The sequence below is a fragment of the Dipodomys merriami genome, unplaced genomic scaffold, assembly GCF_024711535.1.
Source record: "Dipodomys merriami isolate MVZ:Mamm:240054 unplaced genomic scaffold, mDipMer1.0.p SCAF_11, whole genome shotgun sequence".
In the NCBI taxonomy this organism is placed as follows: domain Eukaryota; kingdom Metazoa; phylum Chordata; class Mammalia; order Rodentia; family Heteromyidae; genus Dipodomys; species Dipodomys merriami.
In genome coordinates, this window is record NW_027202382.1 from 23,312,682 (window position 1) to 23,330,418 (window position 17,737).

A 17,737-nucleotide genomic window follows, 5' to 3' on the forward strand; every position below is an offset into this window, starting at 1 on the left:
TAGCTAGGATTATAGGTGTGAGCCCCTGAGACCTAGTTTATTTTTTGTTCTTAGTTTGAGAGACAGACTCTTAGGCTTAGTTCAAGATAAAATATACAGACCACTTTTGATCAGGTTATTAATATTCTTCATCAGCTTTTATAAAAAGAGTTTAAGCTGTGCACTGGTGGCTCAGGCCTGTAATCCTAGCTACTCAGGAGGCTTAGATCTGAGGATTGCAATTCAAAGCCAGCCCATTCAGGAAAGTCCGTGAAACTCTTACCTTCAATAAACCACCAGAAAATCAGAAGTGGCACTGTGGCTCAAGTGGTAGAGTACTAGCCTTGAGCTGAAGAGCTGAGGGACAGCACCCAGGCCCAGAGTTCAAGCCCCATGAAAAAAAAAAAAAGGAAAAGAGTTTAAAATTGTAATGTAATGTAGAATTTTGTTTTGCTTTTTCTTCTTTTATACTTGTCATTAAGTTGGCTATAGAATTTTATTTTCTTACTACTTGATGACCCATAAAATGTTGTATATTGTATTGCTTAGAAAACCTTTTAAACCAAATCTTAAAATAACTTTTAGAAAGATTCAAAATCATGAATATACATTTTTCTTCATTTTTACTTATTTTTATCCCCTATTTTGGAGAACGTCTCATAAAACAGTTCTAGGTTTTTCCATCATCACATTTTGTTCTGCTCTTTCCTGTCTGAACACAAATTTCACAGAAATTTTGATCTTCCTATCCTTATTTACCTTTGCTCATACTATCGGTTTAAGTGGAATCCTTAGCTACCTAAGTGTCATTTTAAAGCTTTTTTTTTCAAAAAGAACCTTTGGAAGAAGATAAACTACATCATGTAAATACTGTAGCTGTGGAATTATATAAAATGGCTTGATATCACATTAGAAAGTAGAGCCTAAGCAATCCTTGAGTTTGTATTTTGAAACTGTCTAATAAATCTGCATGACAGTCTTTATCAGGAATTTTTCTAATATTAGTTGGTAGCTTATTACTAGCTATTAAACTGACCTTTTCTTAGGAAGAACAAGTCTAGTGTAACTATATTTGAGAAGTATTTTATTTCTAATTAGTGATGATAATATCCATAAGCATTATCATTTCTCTTAAGGATAATCTTAACTATAGGATTATCTTAACAAATATTCTTAATTTTTAATGCTCTAATTCAGTATAATTTGTTATTTTTTAAATATCTTCAATTTTCTTTTTTTTTATATTTTATTTTATTTTATTTGAGAACATACTGTACAGAGGGTCTTCAATTTTCTTGTATTGAAAAGCTTAATATTAACCCTTTACCATTTTTTAATGTTGAAGTGATGTACAAAGGGCTTACAGTTACCCTTTACCATTTAAATAGTGCAAGTGCTTTATAATACTTGATAGAATCTTGTGTTTGGATATGAATAATTGCTGTTTCTCTTTTCAAGAGGAATGGTCCAGGGCAAGAATAAAGTTGCTTAGTTTTGATTATGAGAAATCTAGTTTGCCTTGGCTTAGATGTAAATTTAATTCTAAAATGTAACCCCAAGTCTTCCTTGATTTTTTTTTCTCCTTCAGCAAGTCTGTCTCATTTTGCTATTGCTCCTTATTTTAACTCTGTGCTCTTCGTATAAATTTGCTTGATCTGCATGACATGTTTTCAGCCTGCTTTGCAATGGTAGCCTTCTACATTTGAGTGTTTACAATTGACACCTCTCTAATAATAGCTAAGATCAAGTGATGCTGTTTTTGCAACATAATTAGAAATCTTTCCATGGATTTGTTCTCTATTTGTAATTTTGTTTTATGAACATTCCCAACAAAGAAATAATTTGTTTTTCTTTTTCATTTTGTTTATATAGAAGTGGTACACCATCTCCCAAACGAGCATCCATAGGCTCCAGGCCACCATCAGTAAGAGGCAGCAGAGATCGTTTTACTGGGGAATCATACACAGTTTTAGGTAGGATAAAACACAATGTTGTTCATGGCCTCAGATTAAAAGCATCACAGTCACACTGGTGGGTTTTTAGTAATTTGGAACTAGAGTGGCTGCCTATCTTGAACGAATCCTTGCAGAACTTTCTCCAGATTGAAACCTAATAATTATGAAGTTTTTATGATTGATTTATTTATACTTTTTAAAACTATTTTACTGATGCCTTACATATATATATATAACTCTTGATGGAATAGTAGAGAAATAAGTTCTGAAGCATTTTCTATTCAGAAAAAATAAATACAAAAGTAAGATTACAGTAAATTCTTTGTGTTTAGTGTCTATGTTTTAACATGATAATTTTCATAGAAGGAGTAGTTGAATTAGCCAAACATGATGGCACAGACCTGTAATCTAAGGAAGCTCAGCTTTGAAGTCAGCTTGGGTTATATACAGAGAGAGAAATTAGTCTTTTGTCTAAATAAGTAAATTAAAATGAAATAAATAATTAACTTGTAAAATATAGGTGAATTAAAGTTTGTATGCTATTTGTAAGTAAATTTGATAAGTAAAAATTTGTATGATTCATAGGACAAAGTCAGTCTTTTTTTCTAATCTTCTATAGGGGATACTGCTATTGAAAGTGGACAGCATTATTGGGAAGTCAAGGCGCAGAAAGATTGCAAATCCTACAGTGTGGGAGTAGCATACAAAACTTTGGGAAAATTTGATCAGCTGGGAAAGACCAACACTAGTTGGTGTATCCATGTCAACAACTGGCTACAAAACACATTTGCAGCAAAACATAATAATAAAGTCAAAGCTTTGGATGTTTCTGTTCCTGAGAAAATAGGTGTGTTTTGTGATTTTGATGGGGGTAAGTTTACTTATTTTCTCACTAATCATTTCATCACAGTTGCTTATATTTCAGTACTTTTCATAGTTAATTTATATAAAATTTCCTTTAGTCTTGTTTAAGAACACCTAGTCTAACTAGGTTTTGATCACAGATGTAAGTTCAATTATATAATTGAATGGAAGAAAATAGGATATTTGCTTGAAGCCATGGAAAAGGAATCAATTATTATACAAGTCTGGAAGATTTTGCTAATTTTAGACGTGGGCACTAAAATTTCTTCTGTTTTAATGCCTTTCTTATTATATTGTATTACCTACTTGTAAAGAATGGTAAAATCATATTTTTAAAGTGGAAATAGAGGGCTGGGAAGGTGGCTCAGTGGTAGAGTGCTTGCCTTGCATGCATGAGGCCCTGGGTTCGATTCTTCAGCACCACATAAACAGAAAAGGCCGGAAGTGGCGCTGTGGGCTCAAGTGGTCCAGCACTGCCTTGAGCTGAAGAGCTGAGGGACAGCGCCTAGGCACAGAGTTCAGGTTCCCAACCTGAAAAAAAAAAAAACAAAAACAAAAAACAAAAACAAAAACACAAAAAAACATAAAGTGGAAATAGACCTCAGAAATTACCCAGTCTATTTGTTAAATTTAAAATTCTTTTTTGTGGGAGGGAAAAGTGGGTTTGATATCATGGGCCTGGACAGTGTTCCTGAGCTTTTTTGCTCAAGGGTAGCACTCTACCACTTGAGTCAGAGTTCTACATCTGGAGCTAAGAGTCTCCAGACTTTCCTGTCTGGGCTAGCTCCAAAATGCAATCCTCAGATCTCAGCCTCTTGAGTGGCTGGGATTACAGCTGGATTACTGGCACCTGGCTAAAACTGTTAAAGTGCTATCTTTGCAGATAATTTCCATTCATATATTGGAAGAACTTATATGAGGAGTGGGGTGGAGGTGGTACTAGGTACTAGAATTTGAATTCACTGCCTTGGTTGTCACACTCAGCAGGCACATGCTATGACACTCTACTACTAGAACCATATCTCTAGCCCTGCTTTTTGCTGTTTTGGGGCGATGGAGGGGGCAGTGATGAAGTCTTGCAGACATGCTGCTCACACTGGCTTCAAAGTGCATTTCTCCAAATCTCATTATCATGAGTAGCCAGGATTACAAACATGAGGTACTGGGGGCAGCATGGAAAGACTTTTTAATATGACATTTACTGTCTTAAAAGGCGTCCTACTTACTAGGCAGCTCTTGGTGAAGCTTTTCTAAAATGGACTCATTTATGTCCCTATAACTTAACAATGTTGCTCTTAAATTTTTCCATTTGAATAAACACAAATTATGGTCTCTAATCTACATTCACAGGATAAACTTCCTGTTAAAAACTACTTACATTGCCTGTCTTGATCTGTTGTTATGGACTATACATATTTTGTTACTAGCTGTTTCTTTTATAATGGAATTATTCTAAACACTTAAAATCATCTATGGTCATTTACTAGGCTAACATATTTCATAAAGATTGGTTCTTAGAGTAGAACACACAACTTTTCTGACTGGCATAAGAACAGTGACTTTGCAGCACTGTTTGTAGTAGTTTTTACTACATTGTTAAATACCTTCTACCTATATTGCTCTTGTAGCCACCTAATCTATTAGATCTCTTCTTGCAGAGTTCCATCAGATTGTCTTTTCTTTCAACAGGAAGCTTAAGAGTTTCCTGAGTTACTATTTATGATTCAAGAAAAGAATTTGTTACTTTTTTAATAGATTTGACTAAACTTGTCCTGTTCAAATCATCTAAAAATTAACTTGATAATTTATCTTTTGAAAAAAGATCTTTAAGGTTTTGGAATTATTTAATAAATATTGTCTCTGAAATGAGAACTAATCAACAATTATGAAGATCATATAATAATGAACTAAGGAATAAAAATATTTCCATACATGTTTCTAAGTTGACCCTTTAAGTAATCCAAAAATTTATCATTTTAAGTAGCAAATTCTAGGAAGTATCAACTTAATATCAACTTAGTCACTGAAACAAAAAATAAGAAAAGAGTTGATTTATTTCTAGTGTGACACATTAGTTTTGGTGCATTTTTTATTTACCCACTTGGACCTAGATAAACTATTTTCCTTGAAATAAATGACCAATTTATATTCTTTTTTTACTACCAAGAGAGCAATTGCTAATTTTCTTCTTTCTTCTCCCATACTCTGATTCCACAAAGAGAATAGGGAGAAGTGATTGGTAGCCTAAAGCAAAAAGAAAATAGTAGGAGAAGCTAATCTGTAGGAGATGAGATTCTTTGTGCCTTGAAACATACTAGTCACTCATCTTCAGTGGTAGAAAGGTAGCTCTGTACATTTTAGAAAACTATAGCCATATTATGAGAATCCAGCATTAGAAATACTGGAGAGTAGCTAGGCACTAATACCTTGCACCTACATTCCTAGCCACTTAGGAGACTTTGATCTGAGAATTGAGGTTTGAAGTCAGCATGGACAAACAAAACCAAGAAATCCTCATCTCCAGTTAAACAGCAAAAAGTTGGAACTGGAGGCATGGCTCAAGTTGGAATTCCAGCCTTTAGCAAGAAAGCTGAGCAAAAGAATGAAGCCCAGAGTTCAAGCTTGAGTTCTGGAAAATAAGTATTAGAGTACATGCTTAAAGAGAAGTGACTTGGGTTGGGGAGATAGCGTAGCCTTTTTTGGAGGCAGTCTTTATAGAGCAGGACCATTTCTATTTTAACTACTGAAACTATATTGCCTGATAAGTGTTTTTAACATAGGAATGCCTAGTGCTTTTGGGGTGATTGGTAGCAAGGACCTGAGCAGTGGAGAGTCAAGAGGAATGGATCTGTTCATGTGAAAGTAGAATTTACAGTACTTAGTGACTAAAGATGGATTGTGGATAATAAACAAGAGTTGGAGATGATCCTATCCGTGTCAGAGGATGAAAGGGAGGATAGAGTCTAGGTGGATAGCAGCATAACCAACCAGTGACATGCTTAGCAAGCCCTTTGAAGGGGAGCTGAGAGGGAAGGAGGGAGAGTGGGAGAAAAATGAGGGAGGGGGTAACAATGTTCTACAAGAAATGTACTCATTACCTTACTTACGTAACTAGACCTCACAATAAATAAAATAAAACTGTTTGACAAGAAATGTACTTACTACCTTACGTATGTAACTGTAACCCCTCTGGACATCACCTTTACAATAAAATTAAATTAAAAAATAAAAAATATAAAGAAAAGAAATTCAATGTTTGACCTCAGAAGTAGAACTGAAGCTGTTTGTGATAGCATCATGAAGTGATATTTAAACATTACTGCTTTACAATTTACTTTGTAATCACACATAGGTTACTTAATATTTTAAAGTAATATATACAAAGTCCTCAGCACTTTAATAGTATGCATAAATGCTAGGTTCGTTATGCTGGTTGTTGCTTTCATAAGTGCAGTGTGGAGAGAAAAAAAGAATTCTGGACAAAGAGTTAAGAACAGGTTTCTGCAGGGATAGGATTCAAATCAGAACAGTCAAGAAGTAACAGCAATTGCAAGGAATGCCATTGGTTGGACATTTACAAGGTCAGACAATTGTTTTAGGAAATGATATTGTTAAAATACAGACCAGAGTAGATTTTGGAAATTAAAAAGCTGACAGTGATGACTGTACTGTGTGTGAGTGTGATTTTAAGTAGTTAGAACACGAGTTAATGGAAGTAAATAACCTTAGAAGGTGAAAGCATTTGGATAGAGCAGAAATGAGGAGGATGAGAAAACTTTGACTTTTACTAGGCTGATGAAACCTTTAGTTAAATGATGGTTAAACAGTTCAGGCCAGGCTCTGGTGGCTCACACCTGTAATCCTAGCTACTCAGGAGGCTGAGATCTGAGATCTTGGTTCAAAGCCAACCTCGGCAGGAAAGTCCGGGAGACTCTTATTTTCAATTGACCATCAGAAAACCGGAAATGGCACTCTGGCTCAAGTGGTAGAGAGTTCACCTTGAGCTAAAGGGCTCAGTGACAGCCCCCAAGCCCAGAGTTCAAGCCCCACAACCACCCCCCAAAACCCCCCACAAAACAACAACAAAAAACAGTTCACACATGAATAGGTAAAATAGACAGATTATGGACTTCTTCCGGAAATCTTGAAAAAATAGGGAAGAAAATTGGACTTTGGCTTTTCTTTAAGCATGTTTATTGATTTTTCAAGTAACAATTATTAAGTCCTTTTGTTTATAGATTACAGCAAAAAGTAAATGTCAAAATATAAATTATTCTTAGTGGGATTATATGTTGGGCTTATTTTGTATAATAAATTAGCTACTTTTCTTTCAGGTCAGCTTTCTTTTTATGATGCAAACTCAAAACAGTTGCTGTATTCCTTTAAGACAAAATTTACTCAGCCAGTACTACCTGGTTTCATGGTTAGTACCTAATTTATATTTTATTTGGTTTCATAACTAAGGAGAATAAATGATGCTATATTATTTGGAAAGGCAGAGTGTATTACTTTTTTGTCGTATTCATCTTCCTGTCCCCAAACCACCATCTCCACAGTCTGTGCTTTCTATGTATTTTTAATATGTTTTATTGAAGCAGGTATTAATACATAAAAGTACGTAAGTCATAAAAGCATGAATTTTCTTAGATTGTACTTTCTTTTCTAATACCTAAAACAAGAAATGGAACCTTAATAGAACCTTAAATGTCTCTGTTTCGACTTCTTTTCTCCTGGCTACTTTCTTTAAGAGTAACCACTATTACAAATTGTAATTCACAAAATTCCTCATCTTTAACTTTATGTAAACAGAATCAGACAATATGTTTTTAGCTCCGAATTTTTTTGGGGGGAGGGGTAGAGTGAAGGTGGAGAATATTACTGGGGCTTGAACTCTGGACCTTATGTTTGTTAGATGCTCTGTCACTTGAGTCATGCCCCCAAATCTTTTTACTTTAGTTATAGGGTCTCATGTTTATGTCCAAGCCACATTGGACCATAATTCTCCTATTATACTTCCTGTGTTTCTGGGATTACAGGCACATACCTCCAGGCCCAGCTGCTATTGGTTGAGGTGAGGTCTTAGGAGCTTTTTGTTTGGACTGACCTTAAACCACTGTCCTACTGAGCACCTGGGATTGTAGATGTAAACTATCCTATCGAGCTTGGATCAACATTTTGTGAAATTTGTCTGCATTTTAAGTGTTTTAGTTCATTCAGTTTCATAGGTGAATAGTTTCCCTTTACATGACTATATTGTAATTTGTCCATTCTATAGTTGGGCTTGTGGGTGATATTCATTTGGAGGTTGTATTTACACATGTATCATTCCAGACTCAAAGATTGATTTATATTAAAAAAATTAGTTTCTTCACACAAAATGAGACATTTTTATGTAACTCATTTGAACAAAAGTTATTCTTAGCTGGCACTAGTGGTTCTCACCTGTAATACTAGCTTCTCAGGAGACTTATATTTGAGGATCATGTGTGAAGCCAGCCAAGGTAGGCAGTTCATGAGATTCTTGCCTCTAATTAGGTACCAGAAAAGCCAGAAGTGGGGCTCAAGTGGTAGAGCACTTAGCCTCGAGCACAAAAGCTCAAGGAGAGTGCCCAGGCCCTGAATTCAAGTCCCATGGCTGGCATCAAAACAAAGTACCTTGATTATTGGCATTTCTCTATACCATTGGGCTGCTGTGGGGTGTTCTAGGATCTAGTTAAGGACATTATTCTGAGTAGAAGTTTCCATAATTTGGTACTTCTACAAATTAGGATGTTATATTTCAAATATAGACTTGGTGGAATGTTTTGTATGTGTGTTTTCTATTATTATTGCTAAGTATAACTCCCCACTATGAAGAAAAAGTACATATGTTTAAAACACATATATTCTTTTAAAATTCACCAACAAAAATTTTCAATCTAGAAAACCTAAAATCTCGAGCATAGAGCAATGCTAATAAACAGTTCTAGTTCATTAAAAATAAAAGTGATGAAGCCAGGTACTGGTGGCTCATGCCTCTAATGCTAGCTACTCGGGGGTGAGATCTGAGTATTGTGGTTCAGAACTAGCCCCAGCAGGAAATTCCGTGAGACTCTTCTCTCCATTAACCACCAGAAAACCAGAAGTGGTGCCATGGCTCTAGAGGTAGAGCGCTAGCCTTGAGCTAAAGAGCTCAGAGACAGTGCCCAGGTCAGAGTTCAAGCCCCATGACCAACCAAAAACAAAATTCCTAAAGTTTTGCTTGTTTCACAATACACTATAAATAGAATTATTTAGCATTTGTCTTTAGATTGTATAGATTAATGCATTTTAATTCACCCATACTATTGTGTGTGCATTTTTTTCCTGGTGCTGGTACCAGGACTTGAACTCAGGACCTCATGCTTTCAGCTTTTTGCTCAGCTTTCTTGCTCATGGCTGATGTTTCACTACTTGATCCCTACTTTCAGTCTGGCCATTTTGCTGGTCAATTGGAGATGGAGTCTCATAGACGTTTCTGCCTTGGCTGATTTCAAACTAAAATCTTAAGTCTCCTGAGTAGCTAGGATTATAGGCATGAATTACCAGTGCCTGGTTAATATTCCTTTTTCTGTTGCTGCATAGTATTTCCTATTTGCATGTACCATAGTTTGGTGGTTGTTTTTTGTTTTTGCTTTCTTGTGTTAGTGTGTTTTGCAATACTCTGGTTAGAAACTGTGGCCTTATACAGGCAGTGCAAGGTCTCTAACATTGGCTTACATCCCCAGACCTTACTTGTTTGTTTGTTTGTTTTTCTTTTAAAGACAGGGTTGTACTATGTAGCCCTGACTGCCCTCGAACATGTATTTTTCCTGCATCCATCTCCAGAGTGCTGGGATTGCAGGTGTGTGCCACCACACCTATCTTATACTACAATTTATGTATGCATTCACCTGTTGAAGGATATTTTGGTCCTTTCTTGTTTGGAGCATTTATGAATAGTCATATTAATAATTACGCTATAAATATTCACATATGAGTTTCTTGTGAACATGTTTCACTTCTCTTGAAAAAATATATGCGGGCTGGGAAGGTGGCTCAGTGGTAGAGCGCTTGCCTTGCATGCTCAAGGCCCTGGGTTCGATTCCTCAGCACCACATAAGCAAAAAGAAAAAAGCCGGAAGTGGCGCTGTGGCTCAAGTGGTAGAGCACTAGCCTTGAGCTGAAGAGCTGAGGGACAGTGCCCAGGCCCAGAGTTCAGGCCCCACGACCGGACCCAAAAAAAAAAAAAAAGAAAAAATATATGAGTAATAGTGTTCCCAAAGTACAGTGTTCATTTGGCTTTATAATAAACTACAAAAACATTTTCCAGGGCTGGGAAGGTGGCTCAGTGGTAGAGCGCTTGCCTTGCATGCCGGAGGCTCTGGGTTTGATTCCTCAGCACCACATAAGCAAAAAGCCGGAAGTGGCACTGTGGCTCAAGTGGTAGAATGCTCGCCTTGAGCTGAAGAGCTGAGGGACAGCGCCCAGGCCCAGATTCAGGCCCACGACCGGACCCCAAAAAATAAAAATTAAAAAAAAAAACATTTTCCAGAGTGGCTGTTTCTTTTTGCATACTAGCAGCAATCTATAAGCGTTTACACATCTTTCCTATTATTAGGTGTATTGCCAGTTGTGCAGATTAGTATCAGAAATGATGGGCAATATCTTCTGCCTAGATTAATCCATTTAAAATTCTACAGTCCTGACTTGTCTTTTGTTGGGTGCAGCTTCAGTTGCTTCTCCTACCACAAAGACTTACTTTGGCCCAGGTGGTTCTAAAGTAATCCTGAATTGTTCTGTCCCTCCCCCCAGTACAAAAGTGAAGCTTGTTAGCTTGAGATGTTTTGTTATTCACACATATGAAATTTTGTCTTTTTAACAGAAATTTAAGAATCACTGGGGTTACAATTTGATTTGAAATCTGACTGGGACTTTGATTTTTGTCTTTTCTTAGGTTTGGTGTGGTGGACTTTCTTTGAGTACTGGGATGCAGGTTCCAAGTGCTGTGAGAACACTTCAGAAAAGTGAAAATGGAATGACTGGCTCAGCTAGCAGCCTGAACAATGCTACTACACAGTAATGCCTACTCAGACTATGTTTACCCTCCCTTTTGATTGGGTGGCCTTTCCTGTGCAGTAACTAACCACAGGAAGTTGTGAGTGATGGAGTTCAGGTTTACTATGCCCTGCTTTAAGGCCTGGAATCTTTTAGCTTAAGCATCTACAGCAAAGCATTCACAGTGTTCTGCTATGAAATATAGAGACACAAGCAGTTATCCCCCCCACCCCAAAGACCAATGTTTTGAATAGTAAATGGGAAAAAGGCAGTGTTTAAGTATTTATTAGGAAATTCATTTTTATGGTTCTTAGATTACTTAGGTTCTTCTGTAGAGTTTTATTATATATTGTGACCCTAGTTGCTAGGCTGCAATGCTTTTAAAGCTTGCCCTTTTTCCTTTCATGTTCTTGTTTCTATCATATCCTGTTACTTAGTTCTTACACTGAAGCTTTAAAAATACACAGTCCCCCAGCAATTCATAAAAATGGAAATCATTCATTGGGGATGACAAAAATGTTTTCTTATGGTTTATTTTCCACTTTTTTATAAATAAGTTGTTTGCTAAATTAACTTATTTATTGATTGCATATCATTTTCCTTTTGAATATACTGTGATATTTCTCTTGTGTTTATAACTCAAAGTAGAGTGGAATAAGGGAACACTTAAACAGCTTAAAATTACCCAGATTTCGGTTTTATGCCTTCTATACTAACATAATGGCAGAGGGATATATTTTACATTTTGCTCTGCTTAGATTAGGTAAAAATTTTACAACCTTTGTTTTCTGATTTTGTTATCTAATTTAATTCTACCTTTAACCATTATCATTGATAAAATTCATACTCAAATTGGGCACTAATTATAATTGTAACTGATTTTTAGCAGTTAAAGAGTGCCTATTTAGAAGTTAAAGTTATATAAAAGATACCCAACTTTTATCTAAGGAAAGATAGGTTATAAAAGGAGATGCCTAAAATGTTCTTTACTGAAAGAATTTATATCTTCATTGTAATATGAAGTTTAAAAAACTTGAAAAATACATATCTCTGACTTATTTAAGTTTTTCAATCTATTCAGAGGTTAACTTTTTCTGTTTGTTACTCATTTGCTTTCTAGAGGCATAATATACTTATTCCAAGACTTATTCCATAGACATCTTTCCCAGACTTGGAGGGGAATATGTTTAACAATGAGTTAAAAAAACTATTCCTAAAAAGCCAAACATTTCAGTAATAATTGTAATTCAAGTTACAAGTTGAACCAAACTAAAAGTTGTAATTACAGTATTTTAAGAATTATTTGAGCATTTTTATAAGAATTTCATGGGCTGGGAAGGTGGCTCAGTGGTAGAGCGCTTGCCTTGCATGCATGAGGCCCGGGGTTCGATTCCTCAGCACCACATAAGCAGAAAAAAAAAAGCCGGAAGTGGCACTGTGGCTCGAGTGGTAGAGCACTAGCCTTGAGCTGAAGAGCTGAGGGACGGTGCCCAGGCCCAGAGTTCAGGCCCCACGATCCGACCGCCCCCCCCCAAAAAAAAAAGAATTTCCTTAATTTTTGAAATTTAATTTCTCCTGTTGAGTTTCTTTCGTTCTTGTTTTTTAAATCTGCTGACACCTTCCCCCAAGAAGTGACTGGCTGCTTACATTTGAGTGGCTTTCTACATAAGGCCTGTGGAATAGTGTATTCCCTCTTAACATTTCCTGTTTACTGATAGATCATTTTGTGCTACTGATAGAACAGATTTGACCTAGGGTATTGTTTATTTCTAGAAGACAAATAGCTGCTTTGTGTGATAACAGCTTGGTAATTTTAAAAACTATAAACAGTTTAGAGAAATAAGTATGTCACTAGTCAGTCTTTGGTAATCCAAACAAATATTTTGTTTTTGTTTCTCATGTTTTGAAAGAAATATTTGGATGTTCTGCTTCCTTTAGAAGGGCTATTCTAGGACCTTAGGAGACAAGAATGAATTTCTTTTCATAGGCTCAAACCTGAAAGCAGTGATTTAGTGGAATTGCTTTATGCAAGTAGCTACATGACACTAAAAAAGCCAGATGTTCTTGTACAGAACTTTATTCTGTTATGTCTTACATAATTGTGTCTTCTCATTAAGCCAGTGCCTTTTCCTCTTAAGCATGCTCCTTGCTCCATGTCCAGTATCAACTGACAGTTAATCCAGACAGCATGACATGACAGTGGTGGGGACCTTCTGTTGAAGGGGTATGGGGAAAGGAAATACTAATCAGGAGCTGGAGGAGTGTGTATGATTTCTTTCTAGTACTCCTACCACCATTTCAAAGTTTTCATAGAAAGTTTTCTAATATTTCTGGGAAGATGGCTCAGTGGTAGAGCGCTTGCCTTGCATGCTTGAGGCCCTGGGTTCGATTCCTTAGCACCACATAAGCAAAAAGAAAAAAGCCGGAAGTGGTGGTGTGGCTCAAGTGGTAGAGCGCTAGCCTTGAGCTGAAGAACTGAGGGACAGCGCCCAGGCCCAGAGTTCAGGCCCCACGACTGGACCCAAAAAAAAAAAAGAAAAAAGGAAGTTTTCTAATATTAATTTGAAAAATACATTAACTTCACTAGGAAGAAGCTTTGTGGTAATAAATAAATAAATTCAATAAATCCAGAGTCCAAATTTCCTTTACAAGTAATACCTGGTATTGCATGATATGAATATTATGTCAGACGAGGAATTTGAGGGTTTTCTACTCTCTGCTTCTTCCTAACGATATCTAAAATTAAACAACCATATGGTATTTTTGTTTTAAGATTTTTAAATTTTATTTGTTAAACTAATCAGAAAGTTTGTTACCCTAATTTTTAAGCTAAAAATAATAAAATATAGTGCCTATTTTTAATCGTTTCAAAATAAGGTAGCCATTAACTTGATCATAATATATGACATAAAAAACATTGAGCTCCTTTGCTCAACTTTAATGCATTGTGAAAACGTTAGTACATCTTTTTAAACCTTCTTTATTGCTTTATTTACCTTTTTTGGTGGGGAGGGGAGTGAGGTCAAACATGACTGCTTCCTATAAAGGAACTGCATGAGAGGTTGACTAATGGATATAACACAGGTATAAAAATTATGTTTTATGAAACATGCATTGAGTATTACATTTCTTTTTTAGCAAATGAATTCCAAACCAGTTTTATTAAACTGTATATAGAAATGAAGGAGCTGCCTTAAGCACTTTAGAACAAGAATTTAAAATTCATTTTAACCTTTCGGCTGACTATGTCACATGCATCTTTAACTTTTGATCTGTAGATGTATATCAAGCATTTAATCACTAATGCACATAGAAAAAGTGTCTTGTTGAATGTTCCAGGCATAGGTAAATGAATTAAAAGTATTAAGGGCATGTATGTCTATATATGGGTTTAACTGATGGCATCTGAATTATTTTGACGGTGAACTACTATTATACAGCTAAACTTGGCCTACTTGCTCTGTTTTGCAAATAGTAATTTCCCCTTGTCATATAAGAAGAAATATTGGCTTGAACATACTTATTAACTTATGAAATCAGGGCATCAACAATATCATGCATATTTTTGAATTTTTGGAGCTGGCCATTGGTGGTATAAATATTTGTGATAAAAGCTTTTAATTAGGCTAATATATTCTATTTCATTACTTACCTAAAATGTTAGTTTTTCTCCATATTTTCTCATAAATTATTTATGTATTTTAATTATTTCCTTTAAAAATCATTGGAAAAGTTGCAAAAGGATATATACGTAAAATGAATATTCCAAAGAATATTAATAGTAAGACAGTGTAGACTTTCTACTATAAAATATATGATTCTAGGCTAACTTTTCAAAACATAAATTCATTTTTACAGCATATTTGTTAGATGGGTGTGTGTTTATTGTCTATTCATATAAAAAATATTTTTTGTGGTCTGGCAGTCAAGATTGAGATTATTTGTATTCACATTTCCAAAACTAGAACAGTTTATTATACACCTCATTCTGCTGCTCATTCTGCTGCTTTTAGGTCATGATAGAAACTGCATTTTTTAAAAAATGTTTTCAGTCAGAAATTTTTTAAAGGTATATTTATTATAGCTTGTAAGAAACACTCAAATTAACTGCATAGAGTAATGGTTTGCTTTTTTATAATCACATAAAATAGGTCTGAAAATCTTTCTTGATTTTATTTTTGCACTAACTATATTCTTTCAGAGAAGCATATGATCAGCATAAAATTGCTAAATATCCAGGTACCCATCAAGTTGTTATTTTTAACCAAGATAATGTCATAATTCCAGCAGCACTAAAGTATTATAAGAAACCATAAATACTTCTGTAATCATCACAGCAATATTACCTCACGTTCAGTATGATTTATTTTGGTTGTATCTGACAGTATTTACATTCTGCAGTCATTTGTGATTCTGATGTCAAATATGACAGCTTTCTTACCTGAGCTGTATGATTAACCTAAATAATTTTAAAGATTGTGATTTTGGAGTTTATGTGGATTGAATTTGGTATGTGTTGTTTTTATTGAAAGATATTTTTGGACAAGTATATACAAGTCATTGTTGGCTTAGTAAATAAATACCAGAAATTGCCATGGTACTTTCATCTTCAGACTACCTTAATTATTAAACTTAAAGAATATTTGTTATTTCTTGGCATAAAGCGCTAACTTAATTCATTATCATTTAAGCTATTTTAATTTACACTAGTATGCTTTCTTAACATGGTACCCAGTCAAGTAAGCTGATCCCTAGGAATGGACCGCGTTGAGGATTTTGCAGCATGTAGTGCAGATGGTAGGAGAATGTGTTTGCTTTGGTTAGTAGCTTAGGTTTAAAATAAGTCAGATTGTTATGTGATTGGCAAAACAGTTTCATTAATCCTGGAAAGCACAGGACTATGAGGAGAATCCTTTTCAAAAAAAATTTTTTTTTAACATTTCCAATGTCTCTAAGGTACCAAAGCAGAGTCAAGTTCATCTTCTAAGAGAGATTCTTTAAAATCAAATTTGTGGTTAATTCATGCTATAAGATATATAATACCTAAAGTTTCAAGTCATTTATATTAAGAGCCACTGGTCTTTAAATTTTTCTCTAGATGATATTAAAAAGTCTTGGAATCATCTCTTCTAATCACCATAGCAGTGTCATATATTAGCTCTGTCACCTGTGTGTAAATCACCCATCACCTGTGGGCCTTTGTTGCCTTACTTGTAATACTTCTAACTTGTTCAGCCTACCTCACAGGGCTGTTGTGGGGGATAAAATGAAATGAACTATGTAATATTGCAGCTTGAACATAGTCAAGTCCTATGTAAATGGAAGGTATTTTTAGATAAGAATGGATTTAAGTGTTTGGATACTTCAAAATGCCGTTTACTTTGATAAAGCATGTTATTCAAATGGTATTACCAGTGATTTCAAATGTGATTTTAAAAATAAAACTTCCTATTAAAATGCCCTTTAATATTATTTAGTTCGTGTGTGACTTGTGGTCTTTTTATAGTTTCTCATCTATTTCAAGGCTTTGTAGAGTTGTAAAGTTCTCCCACAGCATTAGTGTGGTCATTGTAGAACAGTCATAAATACACAAATTCGCCTACTTTTCCACCCAGGAATTTGCACTTTCAATTTAGGGACTTCCTGGTGCCACATACAAAGAGTAAATTTGTTGTAAATGATAACATAGTGTTTCCATTGGACATTTGATATCTTTGTCACGTTGCAATTAATAAGATGAACACTTCACAGCCTTGCTAAGTAACCTGCATATCATTTATATCTCCCCTGATTCCTTGTTTTGCTTTAAATGGGATGTTATATTGTTTACAAGTTTTCTTAATCTACAGATTTTAGTGTGTCTGTTATCTGAACATCATTTTGCTATTCAGCTGTGATATAAAAATTTAATTCCTCAGGTTAACCCTTACACCATGGATTAAAACCATGAATAAACTCCTTAGGAAGGATTAAGTGCTGCAAAGTAGTATTTTCGTGAGCACATTGTCTCATTCCCTTAGAAACAAGCGGGAGCTTTTCAAATGATTTTCAACTTTGATCTAAGGTATCTAAAATAGGGTAATTTGTAAGCTGAGATAATTGTATGTTCTGTTTAGAATGTCCTGGTTAAGTTTTTACAAAAATACCTGTATTCTTTCAAAAATTAAACTTTTTCTGCTTTCTTTTGCCTCTGTGCTTTATTTCTTTCAACCTATTTAAAATGTGTGTTTTGGGGAATGAGAATGTCTTATAACATCATAGTCTCTTTGCTCAAAACATTGTAGAACATTGCTGTTTAATTCCTTACATTTTTGGTGCTCCCAATACTAGTCTTGAACTCAGGGTCTGGTGCTCTTCCTTAGCTTTTTCACTCTACCACTTGAGCCACACCTCTGCATCTGGCTTTTTGCTGGTTAATTGGAGATAAGAGTCTCATGGACTTTTTTGTCCAAGCTGGCTTTGAACTGAGATCCTCAAATCTCAGCCTCCTGAGTAGCTAGGATTACATGCATGAGCTACTGGTGCCTGGTTGTTAATTCAAATCTTGGTAGCTCTGATGACAAATGTCTTTTCCTGACTAGTCTAAGTTACCTAAACAAAAGAATATGCCACCAGAATTTTGAAGGCTCCTCTTGTCAACAAGTTCCATCAGCAAAACTACCATAATTATTCTACACCTCCCCTGAATAAATATAATATAGGATAAACATGGTGGCTCACACCTCTAATCTCAGCTTCTTGGAAGGCTGAGATCTAAAGAATCTCAATGAATTCCAGGCTAGCCTATGCAAAAAGTTAATGGGACTCCCATCTAAAGCCAACCAAGCTAGGAAGCCAGGCAGGGTGGCATGTACCTGTGTACCCACTGCATAGGAAGCATAGCA

At 35.3% G+C, this 17,737-nt stretch overlaps 1 protein-coding gene across 5 annotated transcripts in view; it reads left to right on the forward strand.

Annotated features, from left to right (window-relative positions):
* The window catches only part of Fsd1l (fibronectin type III and SPRY domain containing 1 like), a 75,440-nt gene extending 58,451 nt beyond the window's left edge, over window positions 1-16,989 (forward strand). For 4 of the 5 annotated variants that reach the window (XM_070011101.1, XM_070011102.1, XM_070011107.1 and 1 more), the window contains 4 exons: window positions 1,852-1,952; window positions 2,554-2,805; window positions 7,133-7,221; window positions 10,753-16,989. In XM_070011101.1, the coding sequence (XP_069867202.1) occupies window positions 1,852-1,952; window positions 2,554-2,805; window positions 7,133-7,221; window positions 10,753-10,878 (568 nt within the window). In that variant the 3' untranslated portion in view covers window positions 10,879-16,989. The remainder of the gene's footprint in view (window positions 1-1,851; window positions 1,953-2,553; window positions 2,806-7,132; window positions 7,222-10,752) is intronic. The other variant, XM_070011103.1, reaches the window with a different exon arrangement.
* The last annotated feature ends 748 nt before the right edge of the window (window positions 16,990-17,737 follow it).